The 17,616-nt window shown below is 36.8% G+C and overlaps 1 protein-coding gene across 1 annotated transcript in view; it reads right to left on the bottom strand.

The window, feature by feature from the left end:
• Nucleotides 1-2,647: 2,647 nt before the first annotated feature.
• Nucleotides 2,648-17,616, bottom strand: part of LOC110445892 — a 37,537-nt gene continuing 22,568 nt past the window's right edge. Inside the window, exons 24-38 of the mRNA XM_021490741.1 lie at nucleotides 17,276-17,418; nucleotides 14,821-14,977; nucleotides 14,247-14,351; nucleotides 13,709-13,849; nucleotides 13,120-13,455; nucleotides 12,630-12,758; nucleotides 11,842-12,009; nucleotides 11,044-11,177; nucleotides 9,946-10,165; nucleotides 9,376-9,486; nucleotides 8,494-8,604; nucleotides 7,962-8,117; nucleotides 5,352-5,714; nucleotides 4,985-5,041; nucleotides 2,648-3,859 (exon numbers count right to left, since the gene is read on the bottom strand). Coding sequence (XP_021346416.1) covers nucleotides 3,741-3,859; nucleotides 4,985-5,041; nucleotides 5,352-5,714; nucleotides 7,962-8,117; nucleotides 8,494-8,604; nucleotides 9,376-9,486; nucleotides 9,946-10,165; nucleotides 11,044-11,177; nucleotides 11,842-12,009; nucleotides 12,630-12,758; nucleotides 13,120-13,455; nucleotides 13,709-13,849; nucleotides 14,247-14,351; nucleotides 14,821-14,977; nucleotides 17,276-17,418 — 2,450 coding nt within the window. The 3' untranslated portion in view covers nucleotides 2,648-3,740. The remainder of the gene's footprint in view (nucleotides 3,860-4,984; nucleotides 5,042-5,351; nucleotides 5,715-7,961; nucleotides 8,118-8,493; nucleotides 8,605-9,375; nucleotides 9,487-9,945; nucleotides 10,166-11,043; nucleotides 11,178-11,841; nucleotides 12,010-12,629; nucleotides 12,759-13,119; nucleotides 13,456-13,708; nucleotides 13,850-14,246; nucleotides 14,352-14,820; nucleotides 14,978-17,275; nucleotides 17,419-17,616) is intronic.

Here is a 17,616-nt window from a genome sequence, read left to right as displayed (position 1 = left end):
TGTCCGACATAAGTTTCTACCATTGCTTAGAGATTAACACCAGCCTTCCAACATATTGATTAAAGCTTAGAGGCGGTCAATCAACGTTACACTCGCAGTTGCTTGTAACCGTGAAAAGGCGTTATTATGAAAAGACCGATTAAACACCATGCAGCACCTGTCATCCCTACCTCATAATTTGAATTCAGACGTAAGTAGGATATAAAATTAAAAAGTAAAATGTGATAAAAACATTAGTTTCGTTCATCAGTCATGACATAGCATGCTACACTGTGACGATTAGAATGTAAATAGATTATATTACAACCGTATGCAAATCGATGTATGTGCAGCAAACGATCAATCAAGTTAATGAACACACAAGCACCACTTCACATCCCAACAGTTTTGAACTGTTAGGCAGTATGTTTTACATATATACATGTGTACGAATACATTAACAAAACAGAGACTCACTTTATAGTCATCAGTTAGACTGTATATTCCACGATATATCAAATCTATTACAGTTTATTATGTTTTATATCAGTTTGCTTACTACACCATTCCTGAGGGTTGATAAACAATTATGCCAATCTAATAATAATTTGATCAATTGAATTCTTATGAGGTTGATGTAATGTTTCTCATTCTTCGGGAATTGTATGGAAAGCTATATGTTATAAACCTAATAATATATCAATACAATTAACTCTTGTGAGATTAATGTAGTAATTTACCAATCCTCAGTATGGGATAGTCGCTTGGAGCAAAGGCATGAAATAAATGAATTATGGAAAGGCTAGCCTACAAACTATCAATACAAAGTATTAAACCTCTATACAATTGACACATGGTTGGATCGACACAATTCAACAGTCTTTGGTATTATAAACATTGTTTCCTTCGTCGAACCCTGACAAGCTTTATAAATATTTCAATGGATATGTCCTTTTCATCACATATTTCACAACCTGATTAAAGGTGACACTGTACAAGAAATAAAGGTTGTTTGTCAAACATGGAAAAGAAAAGGCACGGGAGGGAATATTTGGTTAAGACGCAAATTTATCACCTAACACGGGTCATGGAAAAGTTAAAATGCCTTTAACGTATAAACAATACATTTGAATATGTTATGACAATGTAAAAGAAATATTCAACGTTCTATACAACGAATTATTTATCAACTTTTGGACGATGAAAATGACCACACGGAATGGATAAAAGTTAAGGGGAAGTCACAGCTCATCTTGTATATCCCTAAACATGTATATGCATTGTGAAACGAAGTTCACGTGACATTGACTATGCATGACGATCCATTCAAACCTTTTGTTTTAAATAATGATATGTAAAAATATTCAGGTAAAATATAAACTAGATAATGACATCTCTATATAGCCAGCAACAGTCATGATAACGCGCATACCTTGATATATAAAAACAAACTTACGTCATTGAATTGATTAACAAATCAGAATCATTGCCATATAATTACTAACCAATAAAAAGAAGATGCAATGTACGTAAATGCCTATTAAACAGACTTCGTTGTTTAACTATTAAACACAATCTTAAAGATATTTTCAATATGAAACAAATGACGTCTTGCTTGTTTTTAACGAGGAAAAATGTTTTCATTTATGATTTTAAAAACGTTGAAGTTTCACTTCAATAAAATAAAAAGATGGACAACAAATATTTAAAACAAGGACATTCCGTAACGATGATAGTGTGCGAACGTTTTACATGTACATATACAATGTACAACCCATCTAAACCAAGTTCCTTAAAATACCGTTAATGTAAACATGTTAATTGGATTGCTCGTTACTGGGGTTAATAAAGCTATCTATGTACAACACAGACAAATCACTGTGATTAGATACATTTACAGCAAAAAATAGAAAAAGATGAGATTTTCTTACAAAAAATGCTTGAAGTGGAATATATAAAACTAGAAAACAGATATTCAAAGACTCATTTGCTTTAAAGTCTTTAAAGTCTCACATTTTATATAAAAAAATATATTTGAATATCATATTTTTCGAGCATACGTGATTAAACTGATGCGTTTATTTGCTGTTAAGTTTACCATACTTTAAACACTTTTTGGCCCAGATGCTGCTTGAATAAACAAAATAGTACACTTAGTAATTTGAATGTTTCCTATCGCTAAATACATTTACTTTACTTAAAATTTGATCAGGGATATACCAGTGAGTGATGGAAATAGTATTATTACATATCTGCATCTTTTCTTGATAGTGATTATATAATAATGATTGTAACGTTCAAAATGCAAATTCGATATATGATGTTCATGTCAAGTCAAAAGGCTCGTCAAAGCATTCCATTTGAAAAGCCACTAGCAATTATCTGCTTTCTTGTAAGATGAAGTGACATGAATTTTAAAACAGAATTCCGTTTTAGATACACCAGATTTTCCTTCGTATGTGATTATTTCACTGCTATTTTCACGAGAGCATATTGATTAATATAATCTGTCATATTTGTGAAACACCTGTTACATTTTCAATATGAAACCGTATCAATATAATGTCAATAAAATGTCAATAAAATGTCAATGAATTGTTATTGGAAATAAATAAAATGTCAATAAAACTTAATGGAATATTAATGAAATTTCCATGTATCGTTATATTGAATAAATAAAATGTCTATAAAAATCAATGGAACATGAACAAAATGTCATTGAAATATTAATGAAAAAGTATTGAACAGTTCATGAAATGTCTATCATACTGGTATTCCTCCTAATAACTGTTTGACAGGTATGACATGAAACTTTTAAACATTAAAACAGAAATAATAAAATACTTTTAAAGATAACATCTACATGGTTAATCATCACATTTAAACACTGGGATATAAATAAAAGGACAATATATAGCATAAGCTGCACGGAATCCGATGAATATCACTTTGCAGATCTACCACATTTGGTTTCTATACATATATATGACAGACAGTTGGACGGATATTTACCGGGTGTTCGTGTCATTACAATTACGTATTTGAAGACTGTACAAAGAACAGACATAATGAATACCGCGAAATTTCGCCGTAGTTTAATTTCCGCTTTTACCTTCCTCCTTAACGAGGGCGAATTTATCATTTCAGCAACAATAAATAAACAGCATACTACACATTTAAATTTAATGTGAAGGGCGAAACTAAAGCTAGGATAATATGGATTTTTACCGGCTAAGGGCTAATTCATGTCGACATCGGTCTAACTTTCAGTCCATACACAACTATGAATCTTTCCAGAAAATTATTACCTTGATACAGCTTTTTTGAGTGCTGCATCTCACCTAAGTATTGGCAAGTTTCGTTATTCAATCACTGTTTAATAGAATGGTTTGTAAGCTTTATTTGATTCCATCCATACACACGATGAATAATAATTTGTTTCCGGTGTTTGAAAGATACCGTATAATATAATCAAATATGATCGTGATTGTATAGAATTTGCAAAAGAAAATACCTCAAAATATACTGTGAATATATATATATATGTTTCCCGTAATACACATAGTTTACGGTAGCTTATTCATACGGGTCAGGAGACAAAAGGTATAAAACACAGTGACTCACTGATAAATTTTACTGTCGCCCAAACTTCACCACATAGATTTTTTCACATTATTTGTACATTTTGCCAATTTCATTTTAACTTAACGACGTCTTATTAATAACAAAGTCAGTATTATGTTTCTATAAATGGCTGGTCATCATGGTGAACAATTTGCCTCGTCGCTGTTATCTAGACAGTCCTTGATGGTGTCACATCTTTCTGCTATAGGGATACACTGGCCATTCCCGCACGTGAATTTGTCAGGGCCGCAACCTCCTGCACATGTAAAATTTAAAATTAATATTGGTGTTTTGCTGGTTCACTAATTTTAATAACCGACAAATAACCGACACTGTTTCGGAACCTGTCTTTTAAATTTAAAACTCATGATCTAGTGTAATCACGTTTCATTTCCCTATTGAGGTATTAAGCTAAAATATAACATAAAACAATCTAGAATGCAGAAAGGCTTAAAGGTAGATCTTGGATATCATTATTTGTTCTATACATAAATATATATTTATGTGCATACTTGTGTTAAGGGTTTAAATCCCATGGCATGCATGGCGTATTTCTGGAAAGGCTAGTGATAATGGATAACTTATATCAATACACATCATACTACACATAAAACGTCTACTTTCATGCATACGGGCTTGGCTTAAATTTCAGTAAACATTGTGAGTCCACGTGACTGTTAATATTGATTTTATCATGACGTCCTACTCTAATTTGGCCCTTCAGTGTATTGAACTTATTGATGGCGTTTTACTATTTTCATAAAATCGTTCATTATCATATGATAATTTAATCTTGCATGTAACAAGCATTTCCATTGGCTTAAACATTTATGTTATCATCCCATAACGTAAAAACATGCCGTCGCCATTTGTAACGTCGCTTTTGATTTTTGATTGGTTGATACAGGGGCGCAATAATTAAGAGAAAGGAGTCCATCAATAAAAGTGGATTTCCACAGGGATTGTGTATAGTAGATTAAATTATAAGGATTAACTTGAATATATTTTTCATGTTATGGAGCTATAACACAAAAAACCGGAGTGTACTATCATCATAAACCGCTTCGCGGGTTATTTAGAGTACACTCCGTTTTTTTGTGTTATAGCTCCATAACATGAAAAATAGATTTAAGTTAATCCTCAAATAAAGCAGATATTTTGTAAATTGTACCCTGTCTGTGTTTTGTTTGTCTGAAAATGTCGCGCAGCATCTTTGACACGTAGTGTGTATACTAAATACTCATCTTTTCTTTGAAGAATCAACATTAGATGTTAAAATAGACGCAGCACGTCACTGGGCTAGTGGACAGGAACTTTGCCAAGGTGCACAACAAGCGATGACGTCACAGTTTCTGATACAAATATACAAATTTAAACTTACCTGTTGTTGATGTCGTTGTAACAGTCGGACCAGCTGTCGTTGTTGAAAGGTTTGTATCTATAAACAAACATTAGATATGTAAATATATTCTAATGACAATGAAAAAGTAAACACCTACCAAGAAAAAAAATCAAAATTGACACACGAACAACATTAAAATTTACGCACAAAGATAAACTCAGATTAACATTGACGGTTATTACTTATTTGGTCTTAAAAACACAATTTTGGAAAATGTCGTCATCTACAAACTGTATATATATAAATCAAATATATGAAGCAATATATGTTTTATGTATGCTGGCGGTGTTTTCATATGCTAAGTGACAGGATAACGTTATGTTCATATATATCAAATAGTGTTTACCTGTACATGTTTTATTCTGTAATATCAAATTGTCAATGGCGATATCAGCGTCATATTTATCAAGGGCAGTCGTCCTGGAAGCACGAAATATGACCTTGACCTCGTGACCCGCATCAAGGTCAACACATGCATTAGTCCATACGTTCCCTGTTGAGGTGTTATTGAACCAAACTCTTGTCTCCTCTCCAGTTGATACTCTAGAGGACAGGACTTCCAGACCTCCAATGTCCACCCAGAATTCATTGTCAAACATGTGATAGAAGAATGACAAACTTTGTCCAGCTGTTGGGGTGAATGGAATCGAGACTAAACTACAGGTATCTCCGTGGCTCCCGTCACTTCCCTCAGCGTACATGTAGCTTCCTGTAACACGACATACCTTTATGACATACTAATAAGATTAAATTGACAAGAAATTATTTCAGTATTATTATATAGAGTACACGAGCTTGTTTGTGCACTATAAATCAAACCAAATATTTTGCATTGTTTATTTCACTTTAATGTTGTATTGTTTTACCTCATATACATAGCGTGTCTGATTGGATTGCATTAACAATATGACATGGCCAGTGTTATCTTACATGACCGGATATGAGAGAAATAGATTTTCCTTCTTTCTTCTAAACTTAAGCATCACTGATGAGTCCTAACAGGACGAAACGGTCAAATGATGCAGAAAATACATATTTGTTCAAATCACTGCATCGACAAGATATGTCCCTTGCTTAGTATTTCTTATTATTTATTTGGCCGTTTTCACTTGAAACCCAAATCGTTCGGATGACTTAGGTTCAAATATGTCGTCCATAAATTTCAAAGAAAGGTGCTTTGTGCATTATGTTTCAATAAAATATTGTTCTATTTGTAACGCTTTAATCATTGAAAGTGACGGGAAATAAATACAACGTAATTTGTTACATGAAGATATTATCTCACTCTCTACGTAGACTGATTTCCGATTGTGTAGAATTACAAAACATCATACAAGAAGGCGGGGCACTATGATCTCACTCGAGTCCTAATATGTACACACTGTCAGATAACAGGATTTCCTAATTAAGAGTACAGACAACAATTTGCTACATCCGGGATATACGATATCGATGCCGACTGATTCAGCTTCCGGTGGTTTCTAATTGGTAATCTGGTCGTTAGGCCCACTCCTTACTTAAATTCTCAATTTTATCTTATTTTGAGATAAGTCGTTAAGTTGTTACTTGAAAAACAAGGATAGGTATTACAAATGTCCACCCTAGTATGCACCAGGTCTACACCACTGTGACGACAATAATAGCCAGTTGACAACACCTTTTAACGAGGTCCACCCTATTATGCACCAGGTCTACACCACTGTGACGACAATAATAGCCAGTTGACAACACCTTTTAACGTTGCACTAACTGGATGTTACACGTAATGCTCTTACTATTTATTAAATCATCTAGGTAACTTGACATTTAGAGTTAACGGGAATAATGACGTGCACGTGTGAACCGTGGGCCCGACGGTATTTCTACAGCAATCATCGTAGAACATTTCGAAACATCATTGTAGAGAAGGTGATACACGCGTTTGCGACCTGATACGTATTGTACCAGTTACCGCTATGCATTAGCACAGATGTACGTAACACACATAGGTTAATGCATCTATACTAGTATGTCATAGGTACAGTTAGCCAAAAATAAACTGCATCCTACAGCTGTTTCGTCTTTCTAGGACTATTAGGCGATGCTCGAGGCAAAACTGGTGGAATCCCAATTGAATTAAACAACTGTTGAAAAAGAAACGGGGTGCATAAACTCTTTAATTATTTGAATTTCGGAAAAAATATCAGTACGTAATAGGTTCAAATTGAAAATAAAAAGAGTGTAGTATGTAATGAGTCGTGCTCCTATTCAAAAACTATTACTGTGATTATCAAGGTTAAAGCATATCCCTCAGACTACGAAATCCACCAGCAGAGTCTGTTACCTTGTATTAAATAACAGAAGAAAGTTGTAACCTAAAAGTCCTAAGCCATATCAGAAGCTATAGATTATGGGATTCGGATTCCGGACATTACGGGGTTTTTTTCACAACTTAGACTATCTACTATATTTATGTACAAATACTATTCAAGTATGTTAAAAATCGTACCATGCAACAAAAGTTATATATGGCTATATATGTCTCAGCTAATCAGAAGTGATGGACAATTTCCTAAGCGGTGGCCGTCTCAAATTGCGGTAGCCAAGTAATATGCCTTATTAAGGTAGGATAAAAATAAAATAACGTTTACCACCGGTACGAAAAAGGGCAATAAAATTAATAGGTTAGTGACATATCAGTCCTGTTTTATTTCCAGTACAAGTAGTCTACAGCTGTTCACTAGAAACTTGTTCAGCACCTATTGCCCATCAACATAATTATAATATTGTGTCACCAACTGAAATTTCAGACTTCTGGATTTAGAGAAAATCAGTTGTGGGCGAACGGACAGATAAACGCCGTTTGTTATATTATTTCTTGTATATGTTACTACAGGTAAAACTCCAGTCGTCCTGTAAGGTTATACCGAGGATAAACTACCCAGCTACATTGTTTGCTTAAACAAGTTGACCATACCTTGTGACGTCCCTGGATCATGGTCGATCGACGGTCCGGTATAAGAGGAGGGCGTCCTCCCAGAATTTCGTATCCAACGATAACCTTTGACCTCATCAGTATGGTAGCCACACATAAACGGGCTCTCGAAACTGCACGATACTGTCCGCTGGGGATCTGTAACATGATGTCGTGAACATGTATATAAAATACAATACAATTATATCATTTCGTATTATTTTTACAAATTGACGCAAACATGGAAGTTGAAATGTGTATTTAAGTACATCATTCACGACGAGGTTAACGTGAGTTTTATATTGTGCAACTGTCTGCTATTGTTACGTCACACAAGTTACAACCTATGACGTCAAATTTAACTTTGATTTTCATCATGGCAGACAGATTCAGATAAACAGCAATTAAGTCTTCAACTTCAAAGTCGTATGGACCCTGATCTATATATATCCACCTTGGGCTTAAATGATTGGATTCGACATAACAACGTGTTTGAGATATCCAAGTTTGTAACCACTCTGTATGCAATGCCTACCACAAACTGCACCCTCGTCATCGCCGTCTAGACAATCTAGACTGGTGTCACACTGTTTCGAGGCCGGTAAACACCGGCCGTTCTTACACTTGTATTCCTCGTTTGTACACTCTAAAATGAAAAGGGATACAAAATACAAAGTGAATTTTTAATTCGGCTTCTTTGCAACAAATACATTAATAATGCAGCGACGATTTTTTTTTTAATTTTCATATTTATGTATCTATGCGTTACTTACAAATCAGACAATTAGAGAATAAAGTTCCAGAAATAAGTTCAAGTCCTAAATCTAGTTGTTCTTTTATGATCAGTAAGTAAATGTAGATTTTTTGATGATATGAACATTATTTTAGACTTTGATACCGGTGCATTGGTGTCTCATACAAGTCCATAATTGATACATATTACACTAATCAATCTAGTCCTAAACCATTCAGTTACTAAAGCTTTAAATCAGAGACGACACGCCAGCTTTCCCTAGCTTACCAAACAATGACTCATCTGTCTCATCAATACAATCGGCGGCTTACCACACAATGACTCATCTGTCTCATCAATACAATCGGCAATTCTATCACCCCTCCACTTTCCCTATCCCCAAGCTTACCACACAATGACTGATCTATCTCATCAATACAATCGGCGGCTCTATCACCCCTCCAATTTCCCTATCCCCAAGCTTACCACACGATGACTCGTCTGTCTCATCAATACAATCGGCGACTTACCACACAATGACTCATCTGTCTCATCAATACAATCGGCGGCTTTATCATCCCTCCACTTTCCCTATCCCTTAGCTTACCACACAATGACTCATCTGTCTCATAAATTCAATCGGCGATTCTATCATCCCTCCACTTTCCCTATCTCCAAGCTTACCACACAATGACTCATCTGTCTCATCAATACAATCGGCGGTTCTATCACAGGTCGCTGAAGTGGGGTAACAGAAATCCTGAGAGCCACACTTCGACCAAGTAGCTGCACAATCTGGAAATAGAAAAAGGGCTTTTAGCTTAGGAGGTTGACTGAAAATGTTTTATAACGACAAACCGTTTAAAAGGTTTCTCCTCAGACTAAACTAGCTGGGCCATGTAACTTTTAAATAAATCAGGTACATGTTGATATAAAATTAATTTCATGCTTAAAATCTGATATTCGATTGGGGTCTATTATCATTACTCATCATGGTGAGATTGAAAGTGAAACTGACCTTACCATCGTTCAGGGAGGGCTTCTATTGCGCAGATATTCATCCGCGTTTGCTTACCAATACTGTCTGCATTTTCAGTAGGTATACATACCAATAATGCAAAAACATTCCTATCTCGATATTAGCCAACCTGCTGAAGCCACTTTCCTGATCAGGGGTGAATATAACGTAATTAAAAGAGGTAAACAATTTCCGATTAAAACATGTAAAAAAACAACAAGAGAGAATATCTGTACCGTATGTAGGACATATCCCTCGTGATATGGAAAAGTCATCCAGAGCTAAGTAAGGTGTTGGGAAGGTCATGACGCGGTCCACGGCCTGGGTGATGCTGTACCGTAAGGTCACAGCTGACTCCCGTGGGAGCTGGATCTGTGCCTTGGCCCAACCAAACGAGCGTCCTGTTGTGAAGTTCCACAAGTTAATGTCTGATCTATCGGTGTATTCAGCGTCAACCTGAAATAAAGATTTAACGATAATAAACACGGAAAGAGACGCATTATAACAAGTACCGTATTTGACATAACACATTCTAAAATGTGTTTTTAAATACACGATTATAGTTATGTTTTCTTTAAAAATCACTTGACAATACATATCCTATTATGAAGGAGACGTAAGAATAACTTAATAACTATTTACAGGAAATATAACAATGTCATTGCAGGAAGCATGCTAATTATCGATGATATCGCAGTGTGTCTTGATATTGAAGTTCTCTACAGTAACAATGACACCAAAATGGCGCATTTTGGGCATTAACCTATGATGTAAATATTATTTTGCTAAACTTATTGTAGTATATATATTACCTGAATTATGTACATTGAATAGCATAGATATTTTCAGTAACGAAAAATAACTAAAAAAAAAATCGTTTGGCTACTGGCAAACGCATGTTTATGACATATAATAAATTATAAGTTGATTTGTCACCTTATTTTTAATCTAATGTACATATAAACGGTTAACAAACTTATATTAGCAAAACATGTACAAATAATAGCATTATTCATGAGTTTATATCAAATGTGGTCTCTCTCAAAAGTTATAAACTGTCATGTTAAGATGAACATAAAACACATTTGTAATTGTAAATTATGGTAATAGACACAGTATGCCAAAATTATATTATACTGGCTACAAATCAGCTTTGTCCTGCTACGACTCATCGGGGTGCTAGGGACAAAAGGTGGCAATTCAAATTGGATTGAAACAGACAGGGAGGTGCGGAAAATCCATTCATTAATGAAAATCAACGTTTAGAGGTGTACTGGTTAAGCAAACACCTTTAAATTAGTAAGGTAACGGTTTTTCTGAAAACATGTGTTTACCGTGAATTCCGCCTCTGTGTTTCCTCTAAAGTAAAACACAAGACAATGATCAAGCATTTCAAGGTCAAGCTTCTGTCTCATAACAGTTGAATCGTCTTTCAAGAATAGCGTCTGAAACGCAAACAGCAGGAAGCCTGAAATATAAAATGTGTATGTGTATATCTGCACGGAATCAGATAGTCGCCCTGTCGAGCTACAGTCTGTGGTAGTACTTATCATATCTTAAGCTAAAAAATGTAACACTGTAGTGTCGAGAATGTTGTATTTAATATTATTGTGTTCGAAAATAGCATCGATGAACAAAACAATAGGTGTGATTATTCGATTCATAATAGACCTGATCTATTTAAAGCTCTATCTGAAATAAAATGTTGTGTATTACTTTGTAGTTTTTGTAATACGGTTTTGAATTTAAACGTAGATGTATGTTAACTAAAGGTTCTAAGGATGAGCCTTCAGAAAAACATACACAACACACGACAATGAATATCCACATGATAAGTTTATTAACATTTTAGAGCTGGTTTTGTTCGTTTGTTTGTTTGTTGTTGTTTTTTTAATCTTGTTTTCAAAAATGTGTGTCGGAAATGCATTGCTATTAAATGTATGCAGGTCAAACCCGTCAATTTTGAGTAGTTTTGTACCAACAAAGGACTTTCTCTATCGACCTGTATGTTATACAGATCGTTCAATTATAAGATGACCAGCTATATACAAGATTGGAATTCAGCAGATTAATATTAGTACAGAACTCCAGCCATTCGAGCAGTAAGGCAGATCGTACTGTGTTGTTCATACCATCTCGCTGACCGGAAGTGTGGTCACTGAAAGCTTGATGCAGTAGGACACTGTCTAGGTAGGTTCTGTTGACCAGCACAAGTTCTCCGGAGTCACTACTGTCCTGCTGAAATCCACATCGGGAGCTGTCGTCAAAGTTACAGGTAAAAGAGGGCGTTGATGGCTCGGCTGTAAAAGATAACTTCAGAACTATATCGATGTGTAGGCCTATATCTAGCACCAGTCGTTTTTAAGTTCGCAGATATACAAAACAAAATTTATATGTTACACCCAATCACGTCATTAAAATGAGCCTATGTTAAAAAGTTAAACTTTCTTATGTTTAATTAGTGAATAAAAACTTTCACTTACTGTTGCAGTCCGAATAAATGGAAAAGATTTGCAGAGTTATCTGCCCGCTTAATATCAAAAACATATTTTTCCAACAACTGGATGATACAAGACAAACAGACCTTTGCATCATGCCGCCTGACCTTAAACCCTACACAATACCATTTGGATTTTCTGTTCTTTTTACCTCCTTACATTTTGTTATTGGTAATTCATGTGTAGGTCAGAATAACCTGGATAAATCCATGTTTATTTCTCAATGGGTCATCCTTGGTTGCACAATTAAATGTGACAATTCATACAAGTCTTATAAAAACAAGTATGTCGTTAAGAAGAAACAAGACAGGACATGTCATAATCTTAAGGTAGCTAAGGTTTCACCGGTAGGGGACTAATACAAATAGCCTGTGGCTGTCTCAAGACTTGTTAGTGATATGTTCCATTTTGACCGATCTCACCTGCACATGGTGTCACTCCCTCGTCCTCTCCCCCTGGGCAGTCTACAACAAGGTTACATTTCGACTCCATTGGAATGCATTGGATTTTCGTAGAATCGGAATCGCACCAGAACTCATCCGCACTGCACACTGTAAAGGCAACCAATGACATTTTTATTGCATATAATGTACTAGTATTTCTTAAAGATTTTATTATTTCCGTTTTTGTTTTTCAACTTTAAGTATTTTAGCAATTATTTCCCTTCTTTCTTTTCAGATCTATCGGATTACAAGGTTGATAATATAAATACCTATGAGTTGTGGGGAAACAATTCAATATAGGAAAACATCTCTTCACTATTCTTTACGCTATTGTTATTGTATATATTTAAAGCCAATTGTCTATCTCGCCTTGTTAATAGACCCAGATATCTAGCTATGAACATAACTCATTCCGTGGGAAAGTCCATTCGACACAGTTAGTAACGAGTCGGATCACAAGTCTTTTTACCTGTTGCGTTACATTTCCCAAGAATGACCATGACGTCGTCAATGGCGACTCGTATTTTGTCTGGGGTGATGAAAGCAAGATAATAACGTCCAGGTGGAAGGTCAAGATGACCAGTTGACCACTGCTCTGAAAACACCCCTGAGCCGGATGACCACAACACCCGTGATTTAGAGTCTGTCACACTGCTCTCGTTATAGACACGAACGACCAGGCCGGACATCACCTGGCCGCGGATGTTATAGTGGAAACGGACACACGAGTCCATGTTTATGGTCAGCAAAGGGGAGGTCACTCTGCCTTCCACGACGGCTACTCCCGCACCCACTAAGTACCTACCTGTAATTAAGGATGATTGTGTATTAAATATAACGACGTTCCTATTTTCATCGTTATCTGATTTCATGGTTGCTATTGTCATTATATGACATATTTCTATTGATCTACATATAAAATATTTAATGCAGACATATTTTTTAAATGGATTTGTCTGAGTTTTTGTTTATCCTTAGTTTGAAAAATCTTCAAACTTTTGAATTATATAATTAGTTTTGATTTGAATTTCTATATTATAGGTAAAACGAGTGTTTACCAGGCCAGCGCCCTCTAGTGTGATCGGCTGATGGGAGATTACTGGGATATTGTGATCGGTTGTTGCCATGTTCCCAAGAAAACCCGTCTACTTCGTAGCCACACAAAAAAGGATCGTCAAACGTGCAATTGACGCTGATCGCTGGAAGCGAAAAGAAACATTCATTGTTACACATAAAACGCTAACTTGCATACATGTGACTTTAGACAAGAACAAACAAATCAGCCCTAACCAAAATGAAACCAATGGTTGAATTTGCCTTTGGTTGAAACTGTATTTTTTCCATGAGGGAATTTATATTTGATACGTCAGGCTTGGAATCAGGAATGTACGATTCAAATATCAACAAAAATGAGATGGCATTCACAAACAGGATCAAGTTGATGCAAAAATAATAATCCAGAACCACGCAGTATTGATTGTCGAAGGTGTAGCTGATGTTTCTGACAGGAAACCGAAGCAACACTTCGTATCCGGAAACTGAAGTTTTACACGGGTCATATTTATTGGTAACATATTTAACTTGAATGTGACTTACGACAGTTAGCCGCTTCATCGCTACCATCACCACAGTCATCTTCTCTGTTACACAGCTTGTCTGTCTGGTACAAAAGCTGGCCGTTATCACAGGTAAACACTGCAGCTGTAAAAAGAGTAACGCAGCGTGTACATTCTGTCTATAGCTCTATCCGTTCAGCTCACATCTGAACATCTGTAGGTACAGAGCTGGTGTGGATATCATTTATTTTCGTAACAACTAAGATCATAGAGTGACGAGTACAGATAACTGGTTTAATAGATATTTGATTGAAATTTCATATCTGGACACATGGAAGATAATATCTAGCCATGTTATATTAATAACACAATAAGCTAACCAACGATGTATTGGAGACATCACCGAAAGCAAAGAGGTATGCATATTTATTAAAGAACTGATTGATAACCTTTTTTTCATTTTATAAATCGAATATTTGAGAATCTTATATATAATCATATAATTTAATATATATATCCACTCTTCGGCTTGATCCATTGTCGATTTATTTTTATAAATATATGGAATAATAACAGCCAGTCATTAACCGACATTAATGTTCTGGAATATTTACTGGTGGTTGTGTTTATCCAGTTGACGTATCGCCGGACATCGGTGAAGACATTCGGTCTGGCAGTCCAGTTGCAGTAACTGGACACGTAACTCGACACTCCGACCAGTTTCCAAGTCCCCATTGTATCCTTACATACCAGGGGACCACCGCTATCTCCCTAAAACAAATCAGCATGATTTTAAACACTTGGACTTGAAATGACTGTCCCGTATGTATCCTTACATACCAGGGGACCACCGTTTTCTCCCTAAAACAAACCACCATGATTCTAAACACTGGCACCTGAACTGACTGTCCCCATTGTATCCGTCCATACCAGGGGCCCACCGCTATCTCCCTAAAACAAATCAACATGATTCTAAACACTGGGACTTGAACTTACTGGCCACAGTGTATCCGTACATACCAGGGGACCGCCGCTATCTCCCTAAAACAAATCAGCATGATTTTAAACACCTGGACTTGAAATGACTGTCCCGTATGTATCCTTACATACCAGGGGACCACCGTTTTCTCCCTAAAACAAATCACCATGATTCTAAACCCCGGGACCTGAACTGACTGTCCCCATTGTATGCTTTCATACCAGGGGACCACCGCTATCTCCCTAACACAAATCACCATGATTCTAAACACTGGGCCTTGAACTGACTGTCCCCAGTGTATCCTTACATACCAGGGGACCACCGCTATCTCCATAAAACAAATCTCCATGATCACCAAACGCTTGCACCACTGCATGGCCAAAAAATGAGCAATTTTGTTAAACATGTCTACAATGAATGCTATCATTTAATCACCATGATTCTAAACACTGGGACCTGGACTGACTGTCCCCATTGTATCCTTACATACCAGGTGACCACCGCTATCTCCCTAAAACAAATCACCATGATCCTAAACACTGGGACCTGAACTGACTGTCACCATTGTATCCTTACATACCAGAGGACCACCGCTATCTCCCTAAAACAAATCTCCATGATTCTAAACACTGGGACCTGAACTGTCTGTCCCCATTGTATCCTTACATACCAGGGGACCACCGTTTTCTCCCTAAAACAAACCACCATGATTCTAAACACTGGCACCTGAACTGACTGTCCCCATTGTATCCTTACCTACCAGGGGACCACCGCTATCTGCCTAAAACAAATCAGCATGATTCTAAACACTGGGACTTGAACTGACTGTCCCCATTGTATCCGTCCATACCAGGGGCCCACCGCTATCTCCCTAAAACAAATCAACATGATTCTAAACACTGGGACTTGAACTTACTGGCCACAGTGTATCCGTACATACCAGGGGACCGCCGCTATCTCCCTAAAACAAATCAGCATGCTTCTAAACACTGGGACCTGAACTGACTGTCCCCAGTGAATCCTTACATACCAGGCGACCACCGCTATCTCCCTAAAACAAATAACCATGATTCTAAACACTGGGACCTGAACTGTCTGTCCCCATTGTATCCTTACATACCAGGTGACCACCGCTATCTCCCTAAAACAAATCAGCATGATTCTAAACACTGGGAATTGAACTGACTGTCCCCCTTGTATCCGTACATACCAGGAGACCACCGCTATCTCCCTAAAATAAATCGCCATGATTCTGAACACTGGGACCTGAACTGACTATCCCCAGTGTATCCGTACATACAAGGGGACCACCGCTATCTCCATAAAACAAATCTCCATGATCACCAAACGCTTGCACCACTGCATGGCCAAAAAATGAGCAATTTTGTTAAACATGTCTACAATGAATGCTATCATTTAATCACCATGATTCTAAACACTGGGACATGAACTGACTGTCCCCATTGTATCCTTACCTACCAGGGGACCACCGCTATCTGCCTAAAACAAATCACCATGATTCTAAACCCCGGGACCTGAACTGACTGTCCCCATTGTATCCTTACATACCAGGTGACCACCGCTATCTCCCTAAAACAAATCAGCATGCTTCTAAACACTGGGACCTGAACTGACTATCCCCAGTGTATCCGTACATACCAGGGGTCCACCGCTATCTCCATAAAACAAATCACCATGATCACCAAACGCTTGCACCCTAAAACAAATCACCATGATTCTAATCACCGGGGCTTGAACTGACTGTCCCCAGTGTATCCGTACATACCAGGGGACCACCGCTATCTCCATAAAACAAATCACCATGATCACCAAACGCTTGCACCACTGCATGGCCAAAAAATGAGCAATTTTGTTAAACATGTCTACAATGAATGCTATCATTTTTTCAACGTGACATGCAGATATTTTTTATCCTTACTGTGATGTTTCGAAGTCGAGATTGATGCATGTTTAATACACGTGTCCTTTTCAAGGCTTCAAACAGTAACATTTATTTGCATGACTTGAATAAGGTAGCATAGGATATGTCTGTCTGATAGAGGGCGCCACTTAAGCAGTCTTGACTTTACCTTACACACCGACTTGATCCCACTGTAATACCCAGCACACATGTACGTATCCGCGATCGTTCCGTTCCACCCGTGTGTTCCATTACACTTAGCAAGTGTCCACAGCTTCATCTTCAGTTCATTCAGCGTGGCGGAATACTCTCCTGAACAGAAAAGTTGTACACTTGGTGCAAGTTTGATATATCATTAACAAAATCAGACGGTCTTAGATTTGATACGTAAATGGCTACACGGTAGATGTGTAGTATTAGCAACTCTTAATCAACACAGAAAGGTGTATACAAATATACCCTACTTTGTATATAATTTATACCCAAGACCTTGGGAGGGCACCCTGGACA

The sequence above is a fragment of the Mizuhopecten yessoensis genome, unplaced genomic scaffold, assembly GCF_002113885.1.
Source record: "Mizuhopecten yessoensis strain PY_sf001 unplaced genomic scaffold, ASM211388v2 scaffold2401, whole genome shotgun sequence".
NCBI lineage: Eukaryota > Metazoa > Mollusca > Bivalvia > Pectinida > Pectinidae > Mizuhopecten > Mizuhopecten yessoensis.
This window is presented reverse-complemented; position numbering and strand designations above follow the sequence as displayed.